This window comes from Pieris rapae, chromosome 11 (assembly GCF_905147795.1).
Source record: "Pieris rapae chromosome 11, ilPieRapa1.1, whole genome shotgun sequence".
Lineage (NCBI taxonomy): Eukaryota > Metazoa > Arthropoda > Insecta > Lepidoptera > Pieridae > Pieris > Pieris rapae.
Window position 1 is genome coordinate 8,600,325 of NC_059519.1, and position 21,747 is coordinate 8,622,071.

At 35.6% G+C, this 21,747-nt stretch overlaps 2 protein-coding genes across 2 annotated transcripts; one reads left to right on the forward strand and one right to left on the reverse strand.

Moving 5' to 3' along the window:
- Window positions 1–242: 242 nt before the first annotated feature.
- On the forward strand, window positions 243–12,190 carry LOC110997530 (dynein regulatory complex subunit 7). The gene is made up of 12 exons (XM_022265728.2): window positions 243–431; window positions 2,017–2,178; window positions 2,541–2,726; window positions 3,292–3,502; window positions 3,754–3,901; window positions 5,059–5,168; window positions 5,565–5,712; window positions 6,174–6,450; window positions 6,937–7,158; window positions 10,935–11,144; window positions 11,668–11,759; window positions 12,034–12,190. The coding sequence occupies exons 1-12, from the start codon at window positions 249–251 to the stop codon at window positions 12,188–12,190; spliced, it is 2,106 nt and encodes a 701-aa protein (XP_022121420.2). The 5' UTR covers window positions 243–248.
- A 789-nt stretch (window positions 12,191–12,979) lies between these two features.
- On the reverse strand, window positions 12,980–21,609 carry LOC110997523 (putative FERM domain-containing protein FRMD8P1). The gene is made up of 11 exons (XM_045630232.1): window positions 21,366–21,609; window positions 20,756–20,970; window positions 20,432–20,557; window positions 18,791–19,030; window positions 18,303–18,468; window positions 17,541–17,702; window positions 16,932–17,117; window positions 15,523–15,652; window positions 14,386–14,526; window positions 13,685–13,802; window positions 12,980–13,177 (listed from the first exon to the last, which is right to left on the reverse strand). The coding sequence occupies exons 1-11, from the start codon at window positions 21,494–21,496 to the stop codon at window positions 12,993–12,995; spliced, it is 1,800 nt and encodes a 599-aa protein (XP_045486188.1). The 5' UTR covers window positions 21,497–21,609; the 3' UTR covers window positions 12,980–12,992.
- Between the last annotated feature and the right edge of the window lie 138 nt (window positions 21,610–21,747).

A 21,747-nucleotide genomic window follows, 5' to 3' on the forward strand; every position in this document is an offset into this window, starting at 1 on the left:
AAACAAGTACTTATTTATATAAGAAAAAAATAAGGAACTATTCGAAGGAATGATTTCTATCCGCGCCACCTATCTACTAAGAGAACTAACTTGTAAGTTAGACTGACTACATCAACGTTCTTAGCCAACGGTGTAGAGGGCGCTTTTATAAAACTATCATGAGAACCGGTACTACAACCCCTGCATCGTATACACAAATAGTTCTTTTAGTACTTAGTAAGTATTTGTATTTTCAGCCAGAACGAATAATGTCACCATACACAGCGATAATAAGACGGAGTGGTAACCCATTCGAGCTAGCTCATGTATTAGTGTCATGGCTGGTGGGAGCTGGCTACGACGCATATGTAGTAGTAGGGTGCGCTAAACGAGATCTCTGCTTGGCTGTGCGATATAGATCGCTTTGTCCAGAGATACCAGATGAAACTGAGGTTAGTAAATAATTCGAAGAGGCGGTTAAATTATTACATCGTCTTCGTCTATAGAACGTCTGCTTCGCTGGTCTACGCCCTTATAATTAGCGCCCGAACCCAATAATTAATTCACAATCTCAGATTGAAAACAATCGGAGATCAAACCTTCATCCCAATAACCAAACCCTACGAAGACTTTTAGCGGCGGATAGAATGCAATTTCTTCGCTATTTAGTACTCTTTACACTCATATTTGATAATCGTTATAAACCAAATAAAGTAAATAAAACCGAACGTAAAATGTTAAAGTTTATTTAGTTTAAGATAGCTTGTATCTACAGAAGGCTGTTACAATCCGTCGATTGGTTCGCATCCTTTAATCATATTTCTTATACCTATATATTTAGATTAAAATCTATATCAGATAGTTGAAAAGGGATTGAGATAGGTCCCACAAAACCAAAGCGTTTTCATTGAAAACTATGTCTGGTATTTGAATTTTTTTTGCTCCATGATGATGCATTTGTCCATGTGGAAAAATACTATTTTAATACAGTTGCTCAAAAAGTGGCATATTGCAGGGAGGCATAGCGTTCGGAAAGTGGCCTATTACACACTCGTGCTTTTTCTTTGCCATTCCCGCACTCGTGCGTTTTCTTTGCCAACTGTCAAAACAATGTGTATTAAAAAGAAAAAAACCAACCACAAAGGTTTTATTCAAAAGATTCATAGAAGTTTTTATGATATATGATTTCTAAATATTATAATAATTGGATTCAATAATTTCGGTTAGGTTTCTTTTCATTTCATATCAATTAAAAAAATATTAAAAAGAATTTTATAATATATGCAAATACGTATTTTTAAAAAGTTTACTAATAATTGGATTCAATAAGTTAGGTTAGGTTTATTTTATTTCATATCAATAAAAAAAATATTAAAAAGAAAAAACTAACCATGAAGTTTTTACTAAAAAAAATCACAGAAGTTTTTATGATTCATGCAAATATTTTAAAAAGAAGCTACTATTTGTTTCAATATCAGATTTAATGATTGGACTCAATGAGTTAGATTTGGTTTTCTTTCAATAAAAATTAACTACTAAAGAATTGGCTGTATGGGCCAAGTTCCCTTTGCCTACCCAGAATGGGTGAAGAAAAGAAAAAAAAGCTTTGCTCATATTCTTGACGGTTGTCGCCATTTTTCAAAAAATTTCTTGCGAGTTGAGTTATTTGTTGCACAAAATGAGTAATTTCGACTATATTTTATTTGAATGAATACCACCCGAACTCAGTATAATTGCACAAAATGCTTCGGAGAACAATTTACCGGAAACATATACATAAGTCGCTACATATCTGCGTGCAACGAATTTATTCCGTAGAGAAAAGAGAAAAAAAGCAAATAGTTTAATTAAATTGCTTAATTTTTTCGCAACTGTATTAAAAATAGTCGTTCAGTACACGTGCGGTACCATCATTGCAACTTGTCCCGACTGTCAACCCTCACCTTCGGCTGCGCCTCGGCTCGGGTAGACATTCGTCGGAACTCGTTGCAATGACAGGCTTTCCGCACTTGTAATGAAATATACTATTTTATGCAGGTTATTGAAGAACCACCGCCGCCAGAGGAAGAACCGCGCTACCGATTAGTACCTCTACCAGATATGACATCAAAATATTGCCGGGAGATGGATAGAAAGGCAGCCGAGAAGAGACAAGCTGAATTAGATAAGGTGGAGAATGCGCGGCTGAAAAAAATTGCGGTAAGATTGTGAAATAATTGTAATATTTCGTTATTTAATTTATATTAAAAAAACACTAATACATATTTTATTTATAATATGTGTCTGAATTAAATATAATTATAAGTCTTTCGTTATGTGTTTCTTAAGGGGCTAAAAAAATTTACAATCCAAAATTTAATTCAAAATGAGTGAGATTTAGTGTCAGCAGAGTGTAATTCCAAATAATTTATGTGTTGCATAGCTATTTGGTACCTTATCCATACATTGTGAAACAGGCCTTTTGTCAGCTATATTTAGATGTTAATAAATGAATACATAATTATTGTAATATGCACTGAAGTATTCATGACGTATATTGACAGTATTATTGTAAACTTCAGGAACTTGAGAAACCACCGGACGATCCGATAGATGGCTGGCGTACTCACGCCTGGGTACTTATACTGCCTGGCTTCAAGGGTATTGAGGAACCCTTCTTTATAGAACCCAGCGAGGGTAAGGATCACCCCATCAGCGCACCACAGTACCAAAAGCTGGATAGTGTATATAATCATGAGAATTACTATGTAAGTGTCTTTAAAAATTCACATACGTTACTTACTACGTCTAAAAATGATGTGTGTACTAGTGTAAATACGTAAAAAGTGAAACTTCTTTATGATCTTATTCATATGCAACTTTACAAAAATTGGTTAAATAAAGGAATTTCTAAATTAAATAAACAACTAAATATAAATTATGAAATGTGTTATATATTTTTTGGAAATAAATTAAACTGTAATTTTCACAGAATTAGATTTTTATTAATTGTAACAGAATTATTACCATCATTGTTATCGTTATCATATATTTTTGTAATTCGAATCTCTTCGAATCAACCGTGTTTGATTTTGATTTGAACCGTGATTGAGGAGATGAAGCAGCAGTTATGTAATAATATATAAAAGTACGAGTATGAAAAACCATCAACGCTTGCGTTAATAAATTTCAATAATTAATTAACGATTGTTGCAAATTAACAGAATTTAGAGTTTAGCGTCATTTTGTGTAGGCATATCTTTACTATTAAAATATATCCTTTAAAATACCAGTTTATTAATAATACTATACCGATCTTATGTGAATGAAAAGGTGAATCTGCAAGACTGCGACGAAGGCCTAGGATCATTGAACTACGATCTAGCAGATATAAGTTGTTGGGAGCACATGCTTGCCGGCGAGCCGAACTATCGACGACAGTTTGTTGGCATTGACCTCGCGGATAAGAAGACGGCCTATGATACTGAGAAGCACATGTGCGTGCCCGCCAGCTGGGTTGAGAAATTGGATGTAACCGCTGACAGTTTGTTGACATTTCGACCTTTATCTAGTTCGTAATACATGTGTGTTGGTCTATTTTTCGAGAACTTTGTTTATGTTCTTACAATTAAGCCGGGAAAATGGACGCTGAGAATCAATTTCCCGGGATGATTCATTTATATCGTCTTTAATCCTGTGGGAATAATATAATATGTAGTTATAACATGTTTATTAAATATGAACTATGTAATATATCTTTTTTTAGCATAGATTAAATTAAAATATATATTTTAGATTATGAGCAACGCTACCCCGGCAGTCATAAGGTGATCCATTACAAGAAGGTGCTGCTGGAGAAGTTCGCTCCATACTCTGAAAGGGACGGCATTATCAAGAGAATCAAGATATTTGACGACTACGCGCTAACGGTTCCTTTATTGACGTAAGGACTTTTACTCCTACCAACATTCGAATGTTGTTAGAAAAAGTATATTAAACTCTTGGCTATGGTTATGTTTGGTGAACTCAGTATCCCCACTTAGACTCATAGTTGGTCCGTTGTGCGTCGTCCAGGCTAATTAAGCCAGCCTAGCTCCAGAAGCATAGAAGTCTGCTTCACAGGCTTCGAGGATTTCTGCACGTTGTTTAGCCACAGCGTGGGTGACTGATTCCTCTGTAACAGCATCTACACATGGGGTTGCCTGTCGCGCCTAGGACAAAAAGATGTTTATTAAGGAGACAATGGCAAATGTCCCTGTCATTATTTTGAGATTGGTTCTGTTTAAGCTTAGAAGCTGCTTTGTCAATAGTGGGTGAAGTGCTGGCAGAACCAGTTTGGACTGTTTGCAGTTCGCACTTCGTGACAGAAAACCCTTATAACATGGCACTCTTATAACGCATTTACATATTATGCGATTTCGAACGAGCTGCGAAGTTGTGCGCAGTAAAACGCTGTGTCGAAATACAACTTTAAATAAAAAATAAATAATTTTTTACCGTGATTATTTTTAGTATTTACACGGCGGTTTTATTTACATGAAATGTTAATGAATCGATCCTTCTACATATAGCTCCAACACCAATACATTAGTAAGCAATTTATTTTAAACTAGCGACCCGCCCCGGCTTCGCACGGGTGCAATGCTGATACTAAATACACTACAGAAAATCTGTAAACGTTGTATATAAAAATGTGGGTTATCCATAAGAAATAGACATATACCATCACGGACTTTTCTGTAGACCTTTTCAATATGTACAATACTTAGTACATTATTTTGATAAAAAATCGTAGGGTTCAGCCTGCGTTTGCAATGTAAGCGGAAAAAATGTAATTATTTACGACATCACATTATAAAACTTCAAAAATAAAAGTACTTCTCCACTATTTAAGGGATGTTATTATACATATAAACCTTCCTCTTGAATCACTCTTTCTATTAAAAAAACCGCATCAAAATCCGTTGCGTAGTTTCAAAGATTTAAGCATACAAAGGAACATATGGACAGAGAAAGCGACTTTGTTCTATTTATACTATGTAGTGATACATAATAAAAATTAACTCAGCACCAGTGTAGCGGTTTCCGATTCTATTTCAGATATGAATGGTACAAGCACAGAGTTGATAAAATGGAGACAATGAGAATGGATCATCTCAGCAAAGAAGTGCGGGAGACATTCAATGTTGGAAGAAGAGATAACTTAATAAGTAACTAGTTTTAATAATTCTTAAAGGCCGGCAAAGCACTCGCGAGCCCTCTGGTATTGAGAGTGTCCATGGGCGGCGGTATCACTTAACATCAGGTAAGCCTCCTGCCCGTTTGCGTCCTGTTCTATAAAAAAAAGTTTGGTAGTTAACGACAATATTTACTATCCTGAACCTCCAGTAAAATGATTTTTTTATTTCTGCTTTACCAAAATATTTCTGGTAATTTTATTTTATTGCGTGCTTATTTTATCTTATATATGTTTAATTATTATTATTATATAATTTTTATTTTTTGTAACACTTATTGGTTTACTTTAACTTTCGTACATTTTAGATGGATGATTTTGTAAAATAATCCGTACATCTAGTATAATAAGTAAATAATTTCATATTCAGAGCACACATACTCATTGGAAGCTCCAATAGTATCCGTAGAGGGCGAAAGGACCCTGGAATTCAACTACTATGCGAGACTTGATCATCTCACGAAGCTGGTGTGTACGACAAGGACATTTGACGAATATTATACGAAAAGAATTGATAGGTAAACAAGATTTTAATAATTTTTTACCAGTCTAAAAGTAGCTTTTGAATTAGTTAAATGATGAATAATTTTTAAGCATAGATTTTATCGCGGGCTTTGAACATGGCGACCGAATCATTAAATTCCGTAACGAAAATAAAAACCTAACACACAATGACGTAACAGGTGCGACCAACATGCATTAGAGTATTTTATGGGACAGAACGCATACTGCGTAGCGTAGCGTAAGCGCGACAGCCAGTACTTAGAGCGAGACAGATAGTTTTTTTTTTAATTTTTATTTAAAAATTAAATTACTTAAAATTTAAAATTTAAATTACTGGTTTTATAAATAATTTAAGGTTTTAAGAAATGCAGAAGATTTTTAAAAATTACACTTAAGCGTCATTTGAAATAATTGAAGTTGTTAATGTATTTATTTAATTAAAAAATATGAGAAAATAATTACCTTTCAATTTTAGGCTAGAATCACGAAAGATAACCTACTCGGAGCCGACGAAAGCAGAACCGAAACGTCAAGTCAAAGATATCGAAGAGACCTATTCAAGAAATCACAATATACCATCGAAAGACGACATTTGGAAGAAAATATTTCACCTTCCCGAAGAAACAATTGAACTGCTCTACCATTACGATTATAATTTCGTGACAAATAACACGAGACAATTTTTGAAACCGAATCTGGCTGAGACTGGTGGAAAAATTCTGTTTTATCCGGATAAAACGTCCGGGTACATTGTAAGTTACTTATATTGAAATAAAAAGTAGATAAAGTATATTAAAAGTTCCGCTTTATTGTAATCATAAAATAGCACATTTTAATTTACCACCAATCACAACTAGCATGTTCCAACTAATCACCTAAAATTATATATACTATTTACATACATGTATTATGTAATTGATTAAGAATCGATGAATGAATAAGTGATTTTAATAATTTATACAAAGTAATTAATACATAGTAAATGTACATAACTGTAATTCTATTAAAAGAGTACTGAGAGCTTTTTACGCCGGCTTTTTCTCTCGGCCAACACCCTTGTATTCATCGCCGATGAGTAGGGATGCCTACAGGTTCGAATTTAATGACGTGGAATAAGTGATACCATGATGATCTTATGTTCCAAATTAACGTGTTTCATTAAATTTCATTTCATTTATTGGTGTTATATCATTTGATATAGCATATATATATCTACAAAATTGTTTATACTCTTATAGGCCGACCCGTGTGCTAAACAACCTCGTCCATTAGACGTGTATTACGCCCTTTGTGACAACATGGAGTGGGAGAACAAGTCACGGAAACACATCCGCGATAGAGAAACAGATATAAATGGATATTTAAAGCAAAGACATAAAGAATTAACCGAGCCAATGTTGGTGGTAGCTCTCTTTGATACTGAAAGAAATGAGGCAGCTAAGAAGGGATGGAAAGAACAGGTGAGATACATAGATAGCGTTGTCTCAGTCACACGGTAAATCTTCGATTTAAATGTAGTTGTAAATATAAACATTAAATAGACAGTAAGGTTACATTAAATATTCTTAGGAATATATGTATGATAAAAATATCCTTTATTCGAGTATATATATAGTTAGAAATTAACAAATAAAATTACTAAAAATAACCAAATTAAATTACACGAAATTAACCACAAATTTAACAACAATAGTAACGTCCTATATCTAGTGCGAGCGTCGAAGAAGTGCGCCCGACCATACAGCGCGCCGTGCTTATATAGCCTGAAAACCAGTTTAGTCCAGTATACCCCACTGCTACACGTCACTTGACTTTTTACAGCTTATTCGGCCTCTCCTGACGACGGTGCGTCCTCGCCCGTGTGATGATAGGCAGGTTGGCATGTTGAAACTTGACCTGCTGATGACTCTTGTATCACGTGCGGTGGTTGTGGTGAAGGACTATCGTCATCATCAGCGCCACCTAAAAATTACATCATTTTTGTTATTATAACGTTAAATTAACATAACTTCATCGAAAGTAAGAGCGCATCCATTACTTTCGACACAACATTAGTTCATTTTTTTTTTACATAGCAAGAGCGTCTCCATTGCTATCAACAGTAAGAGCGACTCCATTACTGTACATCACACTAAGCAAGAGCGACTCCATTGCTTTAACAGTAAGAGCGACTCCATTACTGTACATCACACTAAGCAAGAGCGACTCCATTGCTTTAACAGTAAGAGCGACTCCATTACTGTACATCACACTAAGCAAGAGCGACTCCATTGCTTTAACAGTAAGAGCGACTCCATTACTGTACATCACACTAAGCAAGAGCGACTCCATTGCTTTTGATAGTAAGAGCGACTCCATTACTATCACACAAGACTCCCGCAGGTCTTTACCAAAATAGTTACTACCTATATGATAAGCAGTTCTAATAAAATGACAGTTTTCACAAACATTTATCAACATACATAAGTTTTGAAAAGGCAAGTAAAAATTACTTACTCTCAAAGAATGCGGCACACACATCAGGGGTCCATTCCCCGCGCCAGGGCAACATGTATTCCGCGGCAGCTTTACCATAAGAACCAGCGACTAATTTTAGTTCATATCTGTCCTGCGACAACGTCGCTAAAACCACATATGGTCCGCGCATACAGGAGTCTAGCTTACCAACAGCCTGGCACAAATGCAAAATCGCCGCCATTGAAATGCACACCCTTGCGAGTCAACCTCGCAATGCACGATGTCTTCATATCTTGACCATTGCTAATGACTCGGCATAGATACTCGATCTCCGTAGTCTGAAAGTTACATTTTTTTTTTAAATTAATGGAAAAGCCTGCCTGGGTCCCTTACCCTTACCCCCATCTCTGACACATCATGTAATGTACCTAAACCCTCTTCTATTGTTTTACTAGGTAATAATACGTCATATACACAATTACAACACACAAGGGCTCTGCCTAATCTATGTAAAATCGTAACGTATTTGATATAATTCGTTGATATACAACCTGTGCATTACCTAATTCTTATGGCATCTTTATGTACTCATAATGACCCTCAGGTGTTACGAATCTCGGGAGTGGTGTCGATTTTTTTATTTAATTTTATCTGGTGAAAGCCAGTAGCCATATCAAGGCAAATATAATAGGTAGCTTTATCTAGCCAATCAATATGGTCCTCAATTAACGGAAGCGGGTATTCCAACTGCCTTTGAGTTTTAAGTTTAAAGTCGACACAAAGCCTATCTGAATCGCTTTTTTTCTTTACAAATCTCTATCTCTAATTATTTATTGATTCAACACATCTTTTATGATATCTCTAACGCGTAATTTTTCATCATACGACATTTCATAAGGGCGGTAAACTATAACTAATTTAGCCTACCGCTCGACTCGGAACGCTGTCGAACAAAACAGTCCTCCGTTTTATGTCCTACCTTCTTACAAAATGTGCAAATAATTTTGATATTAGAAAACTGCCTTTTTTCTAAACTTGAATTGTTTGTAGATTGAGTCTCTGGTGCGGTTTCATACTTAGTTTTTTTTTTAGGACACAAAATTTGTATATGACCAATTTCCCTACATGAAACATGAACAGTTAATATTAGACTGAAAATTATCTCGTTTTCCGAAATTATCTCGCAAATTTGGCCTTTTAACGTGATTTTGTATTATAGAGCGCGGTTCTAGGGGCTTGGTATATAATGAGAGGAATTTAACTAAGCCTTCCGATGATAAATTAGCACAAGTCGCGGCGGCGCGAACTTGTGGGTCCTTAATACCCCGAATAACTACTGCGACAATTAACTTTTCACTCATTCCTCGTATAACACGCAATACATGAGATAACTATCAGAGTCTGTTGTCATTACGTCGAATAAAATATTTGCTAAGTCGCTACGGAAAAAGCTATTTAAATTCTCTCAACTATGATCATTACTAAGCCACTCATTTAGCCACACTTTAGCATCCCCTTTCAAACAGTATCCAATCAGAGATACACACTCACGGTCATCCCAATAATTAGACAACCGCGCAGTCTTCCTGCTCACACCATATATCGAAATATTTGAAAGACGGATCAAAATTAGAAATATAAATGGAGTTAGATCTTACCAGAATTGTGCTCAACGCACTTACTAGTTTGTCGGTCACCTGATTAAGTACCAGATCAGTGCTTGACTCGCATGCGCTGCTTGAACTTGGCACCGGAGCGTTCTCAGTACCATTGTGCGAACCGTCAGTACCAGGTGGTAACGAGTGTCACTTAAGGAAGAAAGCAGCAAATCCGATGGTGTTGCGCATGTCGGTGCAAAGGGCCGATCCCCTCGCGGTGGTGTTGCTGAGCACAGTTGTGGTGACACCACTGGTGGACATAGCTCAGTCGCTTGCGTCGGTTGACGGTTTAATATCGACTGTAACGTTTCTTCAAGCCCAGAGACGGGCACACCGTCATTTTTTTACGTGTTCACCGCCTACCCTCCATTATTTTTATTAAACGTATAACACTCGCGTTTCAAACTGACTAAAATAAAACCACGTGGGCGTTAATTTAAACTAATCAGAAATGAGAACGAATCCCACTACTGAAGTTAGAAATTAACAAATAAAATTACTAAAAATAACCAAATTAAATTACACGAAATTAACCACAAATTTAACAACAATAGTAACGTCCTATATCTAGTGCGAGCGTCGAAGAAGTGCGCCCGACCATACAGCGCGCCGTGCTTATATAGCCTGAAAACCAGTTTAGTCCAGTATACCCCACTGCTACACGTCACTTGACTTTTTACAGCTTATTATATATATATATATATATATATATATATATATATATATATATATATATATATATATATACTATACTAGTACTCGACCTTCTACTTGCCCCTATTCCTCGCCACAATTTTTCCCCGCTATACTTTTATTTCATATTCCCAAGTTTTTAGTGGAAATCCTTACTTTCTTTTTGATCTCCGATCACAAATGCGGCCAATTTGACCGCCCCATGTCCATTTCAAATTTTTTGTCTGTATTACTCTTTTATTTTTGTACGGCTTCGTGTCATATGGTTTTTAACCTCTTTTAGTTTCAATATACATATTTAATATATATAGACTCCACAAAAATGTCTAAATCCGCGTATCGAAAATAATTGTAAATGGAATGTGTATTGTATGCATGTACTATGAAAATGTATTTCGTTAACTTTTAATAAAAAATATAAATTTTAGGAAGCCCAAAAAGCAGAGGTAACAGAACGTGAAAAGGAAGCGGAAATAGATCCATTGGCACCGTACTTGGCCCGAATGTTTGGGTCTGGTCATGGAAGTGGAGCGCCGCTCACAATCAAAGAGGCTACACTGATTAGGGAACAGTGTGTCAACGACTTTAGAGCTAAACAATTGGCGAGGCAAAACCTTGTTCAGGAAAGATTTGATACGGTAATAAAATTAATGAGACGGTTTAGGCGTAAATTTAGTATTTTGATATTTCTTTTGCAAACAAAAATTGGCGTATACAGAAACATTATCATAAACATATAATGACTGCTATCTGTGATTATTTTTTTAAAAATCGGTTATAAGATACTTTATTTCTCAAATAGTAATATTCTTTTAGCGATAAAATTTAGAGAAGGTCTTTGGTTAAATGTACATCATTTTAGAGAATTATTTGAAAAAAAGCTATGTAAAATAAAAATATTCGTCAGTCGTTAACAATATTTTTACATAAGTACAGTTCGATTTTACAATAGGCATTGAAAATTAGTAATAATTTCTTATATGCTAGTTGTATATATACAAAATGCTAAAAGGGCCTTTATGATGTTTTGTAAATATATATTTATATTAAACTTTTACGCTTTTTATAGACATATAATATATTATTATTATTCCACCGATTCCATCTTACAACATAGTGGACTTTGATACTAAAATTTTATTATTTGGTTATTTTTTACAGCTCAATGGAGAGTATAAAGCAAAGAGACTATGGTATCTCGCAAATCAGTTTATTTTGACCCCTGAGAAGGAGAGCGCCTATTTTGCTGCAAGGTTAACATTTTTTAATAAATTATTTCTTTATCAATAAAAACGTTTGTGCCTCGTAAATTACTCAATATGGATTATTTTATTAGGTTGGATTTTCGTAATTTAAGTCTTAATAGTCCTAATAGTGCTATCGCAAAAATTATCAGAAAGCGAATGCATGTTTTACGATAAATTTTGGTAGTACGTTTTTAGTATAAATAACGTATATGTCTGAAGTTAGTCGTTTAGTGCAGCATTTAATCATTAGATGCATATTTAATAGGTATATTTCTTTCAGTGCTGAACTGGCATTCAAAGTCCACACTCTTGAGGTCCGACTGACACGACACAGGGACCTTTCGGCTCCTCGGTTTAAGTACATGGAAGAGTACTTGTCTAAGCACCCGCTCCTCAGAGAATATAACAGGATGAGACATTATTATAGACTTAAATAGTTTATTTGTTGATATTTACTTTATGAAAAGATTTTATTTCTAAATTCTCTTTATTTTTTATTAAAATATTAATACATCTCTTATGTACTTTTTTTTTAATGGCTTTAATTTGTGCCAACTGGGCACAAGGTACTTCGCCAGTGTCGTGTAGATGGAGAAGGCACAATATGTACTTATTGTACTTGTATGAATACAGAAACAGTAAACACTGATATGTATTGTCATAACGGTGTCAAGTGCCAACGCAATTTGACAGTGACACTTTAGATTAAATAATGTATTAATATGCTCCTCTATACTTATATGATCTTGGTAGCCATTTTTGGCAACTTCATTAATCTTTGTAAAAAGCCTTCAAGAAACTGGTTTTACAATAAATATACAAGCGGCCTGTGGCTATTTATTTTTCTTCCCCTATATTAGTTATATTTTCTTTATTTTGGAACTTTTTTTTTCATCAATAGTTTTCGCAGCGCATAGATAAATGGCTTTTTTTACACTAGTTTTAAAACTAGTTGGCGACGTCGCTGGCCACGTCGTCACGGCATCTCGGTGAGTTATGGCCCTTATTGTAGTTTTAGTATGGAACCTTATTTTTTACTTGCAATTAAGATATTCATAGCCTATTTTAATCAGTGATAATGTGTGGCATTAAAATGGTGAAAGAATTTAAAAAATCGGTTTGGAGCAAATTCGTTACAAACATACTTACATACAAATGTTTCCTCTTTATAATATTTAGTAATAAATACGTAAACACGGAACACATAGTAAATAAAAAACCATGACTACAATAACTTTATTAATGTTTAGGAAATATCCAGGAAGGTTGCGTTTGATGTAATCCAGTAGACCAGTCGCCAGCTCCACCAAGTAAATTGCCTCTTCCATCGTGAGTGGCCAAGGCAAGCCGGGATAGTTTGTTAGCCAAACGCCGTTGAGGGGAATCCGGTCGAGATAAGGGGGGAAGGGATATACTACCCGAATCTAAAAAAAGAAAAAAAAAATTTTTTATGCGAGTGAGTTCGTGTGCTTGGCAAGCCGATTCAGTATATTCCTCAAAATAAATATCACATAGTTGAACTTTAGAGTCATTGACCGACAAAGTTCACGAACTTGAAGTTATTTTTTTTTAATTACTCGTAAGGCACATTAGAAAACAGTAGAGCATTGAAAAATAGATTCAGAATGTGTCTCCTATTCTTTGCATCTTCTACCGAATGTATCACGACGTGTTCACTTTGTGTTTCATCATCGGAAGTCAAGGCAGAATATAAATTCCACCCGTATCTACTCGACATTCGTCGTCCCACAACTGAATGTTTTTTTAATAGTTTTTTCGCCCCACCACTATGAGGAACCAGTCTAGGGCGCCAATTTTTAAAAGACCGGTAATGCACTTGCGATCCTTCTAAGCAATGTGAGTGTCCATGGGCGGAGGTATCATTTACATCTGGTGCCCACTTGTCCCCTTTTCCCCCTGAACCATTATACCTGAATGGTAGTCGTAGTTTGCGTGATCGCTGGGTGTTTCCTGTCCCAATCGTTTTCGGTATTCACCTGCGAAGTGTCCGATTAATGCGTCCATCATTATTGCCTGCTTTGAAAATACCTGGAATTTAAATTACACACAATATTTTTGGATGAAAATCGATTGAAAACACAAATAATTATTTATTAATTAATAAATAGCAATATATAATCGTTGTACTGTCGAGTACTGTTGCTACACTTCTTAATTCATGTTTACAAGATTTACGGCATTATATTTTGACAGTAAATAAATAACTTGTTTACAGAATACATTTAGATCGATTGATTATAAAAATCCACACAATTAGCCATATAATATGTTAACTTAATGTTAAAAATTAAAAGACTTATAGTGAATTATTAAAATGACATAAATTACAGTGGTACATAGAAATACGAGTGTTTTGAGAAGCGAGCGAAATTTTGCTTTGAAAGCAAGATTTGAGATTCGAGGAAACGCAATCTAAAGACTTATTTTCTTTCCCTCGTTTTGGAAACATTTTTGATAACTTTGACTGAAATTTTGGAAGCTGAAACGGAATAATGGCATTCCAATTATTTAAAATATGGAACGAATTAAACGTATGACGAGGTACCACCATATATGAAATCCCATAGCATCAATTCTTATCCCGAACATATTTCCTATCACATGTTAATACCTGTAATATCTTGGAGACTCGTAAGCCATTTTCAACCACCATAAACTGTAGGAAGAGACACGGCAGACAATCTTCATTATCGTCTGAGGGTAGACCGATGTCCCAAGACAATTCCTCATACAGCAATCCCAGTAATACCGTCTGCAATATTCTATTTTTAAAATTTTGAAATTCACTATATTATCTACTAAATTGGGAGAAAAGATTTATCGCAGCATAAGCAGCTTTGGAAGAGGTCCGTCAACATATCAACGCAAGTAGAAATGGATAGGCATAGATATAGGAATACACTACGAAGAGATTCATCTCTAAGCAGGCGCTTGATTGGAATCCGCAAGGAAAGTGGAAGCGTTGCCGACTTAAACCTGTCGTAGTACAGTTGCAGATGGGGTAAAAAAAATCAGTGGCGCTACAACCTCTTTTAGGTTTTGGCCTCAGGTTTCTGAATCTGTTTCATGATCATTTTTAAATCTAATAGGCAAGGAGGTGATCAACCTCAGGTGCCACGTTGCCACGGTGACACACGTCGTCGAATTTTTGGGTCTAAGACATTTCGATTTCCTCACGATGTTTTTCTTCACCGTTCGAGCAAATGTTAATTGCGCACATAGAAAGAAAGTCCATTCGTGCACAGCCGGGGATCGAACCTACGACCTCAGGTATGAGAGTCGCACGCTGAAGCCACTAGGCCAACACTGCAGATGGGGTAAAGGGAGCCGAAAAGACTTGGGGCTTGGTGAATCTAGCGGTTATAGGACATTAAGTCAAGTAAGTCAAGATACTTAAATTTTAAAATTATTTGAGGATTTCATGAATCATGCAGCGTCAGGAAAGAGTCCTGCCTAGGAGAGCCTTCAATGTGCATGGGTGACGGTACCACTTAACATCAGGTACCTACTGTTACATAAAAAAAACATGGAATTGCAAATAATAAGAATTTTATATCCATTCAGTTCTGAACTAAAAAAATTGAAAACCCTTCAAATAATCATTTATCAGTATTGATGGGAGTCACAATTATTGGTGATTCTCCACTCTGAGTTACCCTGAGAGGTTTCTCACATCATTTGAAAACTATGACCAACCAGGCTCGAAGACAATTGTGGCACGATTGCAGTGTCGATTTTTGATACTCACACTTTCTGTGTCATCAATGACGTATACGCCATTGGAGTTAACAGCCACCAGTACTGGAATGTCTTCATGCGTCAAAAGACTCGTTAAACTTCGTACTGGTTGTTCTATTTGACCTTGGAAGAACGCTGCTCTGTGGTATTAAAAGTTTATTTCTAGAAGTTTCATCCTAATGTTATATTAGTTTAGATTACACAAATATTTCATGCATGAAACGATTTTATTCGTATAACTAAACATAACAAACAAAAATACATTATTTACAGTTTTCTTAACCTATATAAAATAAAACTAATAAAAGGAAATTTAAGACCAATTTAAAAAGTGGTCCCTGTGTTAGTGGACCTTTAACGCTGGCAGCATTTCCTCGCTGTATTGCCATATTTATTCGCAAAGCCAGGAAAGCACCAACTCTGGGATAACCGGTACTATCTACCGGGTGCCAAATTAACTCTTTAACTAGCGCCCTAGCATTAGAACTCCACAGCTCAAGAGAATACACCAAAGACAACATAATCGAAGGTGGAGGGATGACTCTTACCTATAGTTGAGCCGTTTTTCCCCGCCTACATGTTTTATTTTAAACATAAATTTATGGTAAGTTTTTTTATGTCTCATTACTGTTTATATTGTATTTAAATTGTCCATGGATTATTCGAAGTATTTTTGGTTTGACTGCTAGCTAATAGACAAGAAATGACTGTATTCGTACGGAATACCATATATTATGACATGTTTGAATGGAGTAAATAATGCAATTTCTATGGATTTTTCATACTTTTGAGCTAGATACAAAAGTATTGTATAGTTTGTGCTACAAGAACCTTAAATATTACAAGTATATCTTAGATGGACTAGACGAGGTAAGCATAGCTATCGGCCTAAATCATTCAATTCATCAATACGCGAAAAAATATGCGTCGGTGAATTCCTCGTTCGGTTCGATAGACGCGCATCGTACATATTTTGATTGGATCTCAGGGATTCCAAAATTATGATGGGATTTTTAAAAAAATTGAGAGATTTCTTTAGTTTAAATATCGCCTATTGTTTTTAGTGGGGCCCTTTGTATACACGAGGTCTTGGGCTGTTGCCCAAGAAGCCCTTAGATAGATACGCCCATTATGATAAGAGACATAAGTTTAAGTATTAAAAATAACGGAAAAAGTAAAAGCACCCATATCAAGGAGCGTGCATGGTGTCATGAATGTGGAAGGGAGAGGTTGGAATGGAGATCCGTGTTCTCTGCCTACCATGGAATGCGTGAAGATATAATTAAATACATGCCCATCTCTCAAATAACTATACCCAAACTATTCAGTAATTTGTGGACAAACATACATACATATTTAAAAATTGCTCTATTCTGATGGAAGCTTTTAAAAGCTGATTAAAAAGCATTCAATTCTCACCCATAAGTTGGCAAAGTCCTGGTGTGAGCGAGATACTTGTGCCTCAATTTCCTTGGAGGGGCTGCGGGCGGTCTTTGTGCCTGTTCTAGGAGTTTGGCCTCGGGGCTGCCCTTTCGCCCCGCGGGCAGTAGTTTCGCCCATTGTCCTGATCTCGCATGCTTTGGGAGATATTTATCCTGGTTCTCCCTGTTAAAATGTTTACTATTCCGTAAAATCTCGATCGGCCTTTATAAAATATCCTACTTTCTACGACTCGTTAATTTTTGTTTAGCCTATTTGACAGCTGATAATTACTAGTGGTAAAATATAATATTACTATTAATATTATTATTATTATATTTATTTAAACTGCAAGCGTACTCCATAATATGATTAACCGCTATGATTTAGATTTTGCCGTACTACGCAATATTAATATAAAAATAACAATATTGAAATTGGGGTTTTTAGAGTAGTTTCTCATTTTACCTTACAAGCCATAACTAATTATAACAAGGACTAAACAATGGAATATAATAAAAAAATGTTTGGAAAATATACTTCGTATTACAATTTATTCACAAAAAAGAGAAGGGAGAATAAGGGTTCTGTCTGTAATAAAACTCTCACCTAAAGAACTTTGCGGTATGTCTATGAGGATCGTACGGACCGAGCTGTATTCTGGCTTGAAGGCCGCCCAGCATCAGGGCTTGGGCGCTTTCGAGAGGATACCGCCCTGTGACTACATTGTGACGTGCCTCCTCGTAAAGTAACTCTTGAATCCGAGAATCCCTGAAATACTGATGAAGCTGCATCATTGTTGTTTGTAGAAAAATATGGTATAAATTGAATGATATTTTTTTTTTTAATTTTTGCTCGCCACCGATTAGTTTTTAAACGTTCTCGTTTAATAAATTTTAAAATTTAATCCATGAACACTTGAACAGAGATTGATCTTTATTTTTTAGGTTTCACCATGGATTCATATCTGCCACAGACGTGGACAGACAGATTAGACAATTACTAGATTGGGTTAAACGAGCTATGGGGGCGAGCAAAGAAATTAAATAAATAAATGTGTGGCACTCGGGGACTGCGATAAAGCTATTTCATATCATTTTTTTATCAACTCGTTAATGATTTTTTTCTATGATATTAATTCAAAATACCACTCTACCAGACTAACACGCATATATAGACTGTCTCACTCTAAAGCGTACCGGCTGCTCCGGCGCTTACGCATGTGAGACAGAGAGATATGCGTTGTCTCACTCTAACGCGTACCTATCACGTCATTATGTTAGGTTTTAATTATCGTTACGAAATTTCTTGATTAGGTCAACCCGCTCAAAGGCTGCGATAAAATCAATGCAATAACATAAAATCTCTCACTTAATTCCTTCCTCAAGATGCTTAGGAAAGAAGACATTCCTCTGAAGCCTTAACGCTGGCTGGTCCCTGCTTCTTCGTGATTCGGATCCGTGGCCATATCTTTGGAGTAGTTTCTGCCAACCTGCCCATATACGCCACGGGCAATGGTGGGGCTTTAATTGAATTTCTGAAATCAAAAGAAATAGGCATGACTCGGCATTCAAAAAAACTCAAAAACTCCAATTATAGCAATAGTTCAAGTGTCAACTTCATGCGGCAGTCTCTCTGCCCACCATTCCTAATGAGCACACGCCGAATATAAAGAATGCAATGAATATATTCGTGATACATGCTATAATATGTACTTTTATAAATTTATGACTTATTCATATATTTATACTATGTTTAAATCTAACTATTAGCTATCATTCACTGTTCACGTCATAAATGACGGTAGTTGCAATTGAAAACTTTTGTTGTTTATTTTACAAATTAAAAACCATTCTCACCTAACAAAGGACTACACATCCACAGAGCAAACACATTCGCAGCAAGATTTCTGACACTCGGTGTGTTCATCCCCAATTCCTCAGTCGCCAATACAGCATTGAGGAACCTGGAAGCCGTGACGCATGAAGGCACCTCCTCAGAACTCATCTCAACCATGATAGCTATTCGGGACATCAGATAGACGCAGGTCACAGGATTCGATGATCCGGTGGACGATGATGCTGTACTGCCAGAGGAGCCTGTTAGGTTGAAATATGAAAAATGATATGAAAGTGGAAGTAGCGATTCTTGTGAGCTGTCTGGTAGTGAGTGTCCAAGGAACTGTATCACACAACCTATCCTAGGCGCCCCTTTGGGCCCCTGTTATATTCAAAATTGGCAGCGAACGAAGTGATTCCAGCAAATTCATCTACGAGAGAAGAATATATGTTACTAGCGAACCGCCCCGGCTTCGCACGGGTGCAATGCAGATACTAAATACACTACAGAAAATCTGTGAACGTTGTATATAAAAATGTGGGTTATACATAAGAGATAGATATATACCATCACGGACTTTTCTGTAGACCTTTTCAATGTGTACAATACTTAGTACATTATTTTGATAAAACTCGTAGGGTCTGCCTGCCTGCGTTTGCAATGTAAGCGGAAAAAATGTAATTATTTACGACATCACATTAGAAACCTCAAAAATAACAGTACTTCTCCACTATTTAATGGATGTTATTATACATATAAACCTTCCTCTTGAATCACTCTATCTATATAAAAAAACGCTTCAAAATCCGTTGCGTGGTTTCAAAGATTTAAGCATACAAAGGGATATAGGGACAGAGAAAGCGACTTTGTTTTATAATATGTAGTGATTCTGATGATTTTATTATAATGGTTAATCTAGACGATTCGTTCAGTTCTTCACGGGCGGGAGGGGCTATCGCGGGCTTTAAGTGCAGTGATCGATTCAAGAAATTCCATAACAAAAATAAACCTAACACACGAAGAAGATAGGGAAGATAGGTGCGGGGAATACGCGTTAGAGGGTGACAGAACGCATACGTCTCACATCTCTCTGACGAGATCGGTGACGAGTGAGATAAACTATATAAGCGTGTTAGCCTGAGTCTGGTTGATTGGTAGGTTGAATTTATATCAAGGAAAAAAATACTGCATAAATAAATAATTATGATTGCATAAGTTGATAAAAAGAGCTATGCGTAGCTTTACCGCGGCAGACCCCGAGGACCACAAGTTTTTTTAATGTCAAATTAAACTCCATATTTACATGTATATATATGCCTTAATAGTGTTAAGGTAGCTTGATACCCATTCTTCTTAATTATTTTTTTGTTATAATTAACAACACGAAATTAAAAATAAGTATATCATAGTGCGGGCTTAACTACTTACTTTCCGTCGTTACTTAACGATTGAATTATCACGGTAAGACTTAGAAACGAGAGCTGTCGCTAAGTCTTGACTCCCGTATGTCGAAAAATATATTGGATTTTGACACATCTGTCACATCTTTGGCGTTAAGTAGGATTGTTTTTGAATGACACCCTTAGTTCTAAGTATAAATCACGTATGTCAGATCCAATGTGTTTCACGTACGCTAGAGACTTAATGAAAATATGTCTTACCAGGTAAAGGTGGCGAAATGGCACTGGAAGAACTACCCCCACTAGTGATTGGTTCCGTGGTACTAAACGACCCTGCAGCGATGCTACTTGAACCTGTCTGATTCGAACAACTACTTAAGTTTGATCCTGAAAAAAATCAGCTGTACAAGATTTTTTGCGTCTCTTGAATTCAAAATATTCAGGATCACGGATATTGATTTTATAATAATAATAAAATTAACGATGTTTTGCGAGATCAAAATATTCATAAAATAACTAAGTAGTAGAAATGTAATATAATAAATAAAAAATATAGAAGTAAATTTTTTTTTGTTTTTTACCTACCCATAACACTTTTCTCCAACGAATCAGAACTATTGCTCTCTTTGGAGTCTGGCAGGGCCTTATGGGGATCATGTTTGTCCCAATCCCCGTGTCTGCCCAGGGGACTGTAGGACAGATGAGGCAATCGCTGGGACACGGAATATAAATGCGCATTCACTTCCGCCTGCAATTTCTGACTTTGCATAGAATAGTATTCCTCGCGAGATCGAAATTCACTGAAATAGTAATTATATTTAGATATAAAATTATAAGACTATAATTACCTAGCTTTATATATTGCAATATAAACGCTTCCTAACATCAACGTCAATTTGCGAGCTGATTTAGAAATCTGAGATGAGCCTTATTTTTTAAATTATATTTTAATAGATAACATATAAAATATAATAATATTGGCTATTTATAATAAATGCAATAATACTAATACATTCATTTAATATAACAAGTGAAAAGTTTTCTAGTAGTAGACATTGTCTATTTATTTGTATTTAATATACCACATTAATTTCTGAATAATAAAAACAATATACTATTATTTAATGGATGCATTATTTCTGGTTCTGGCTTCGATATTTCAGTAAGTTATGTATTTTTATGATAATAAACCTACTTGTATTGATATTCAGCTTGTATTGGATATCCTCGCCGTGTGTAGTCCACAGGAATAATAGTAATATAATTTCCACTATTTTGTACATTTGGGCTTTCACCATAAGCCCCCATTTCTGATTGGTGTTCCATGTAAATATTATCTAAATATTAAGTCATAAAATGAAGGGTATAAAAACAAAACATTATTGATTGGTTTCAAGTATTAACACCGTGCCGCGCAAACGCGATTTACTCGCCACAGATAAAACAATCGTATGTGGAGAGTACGCACTATTTCACTTAATTTAAAAACATTTTGCTGCATTATTTTCTTGAATATACATAAAAGAAAGAAAATAAATCATAGATAGCAAATTCCTTCTACTGGTTTTTAAAAGAGA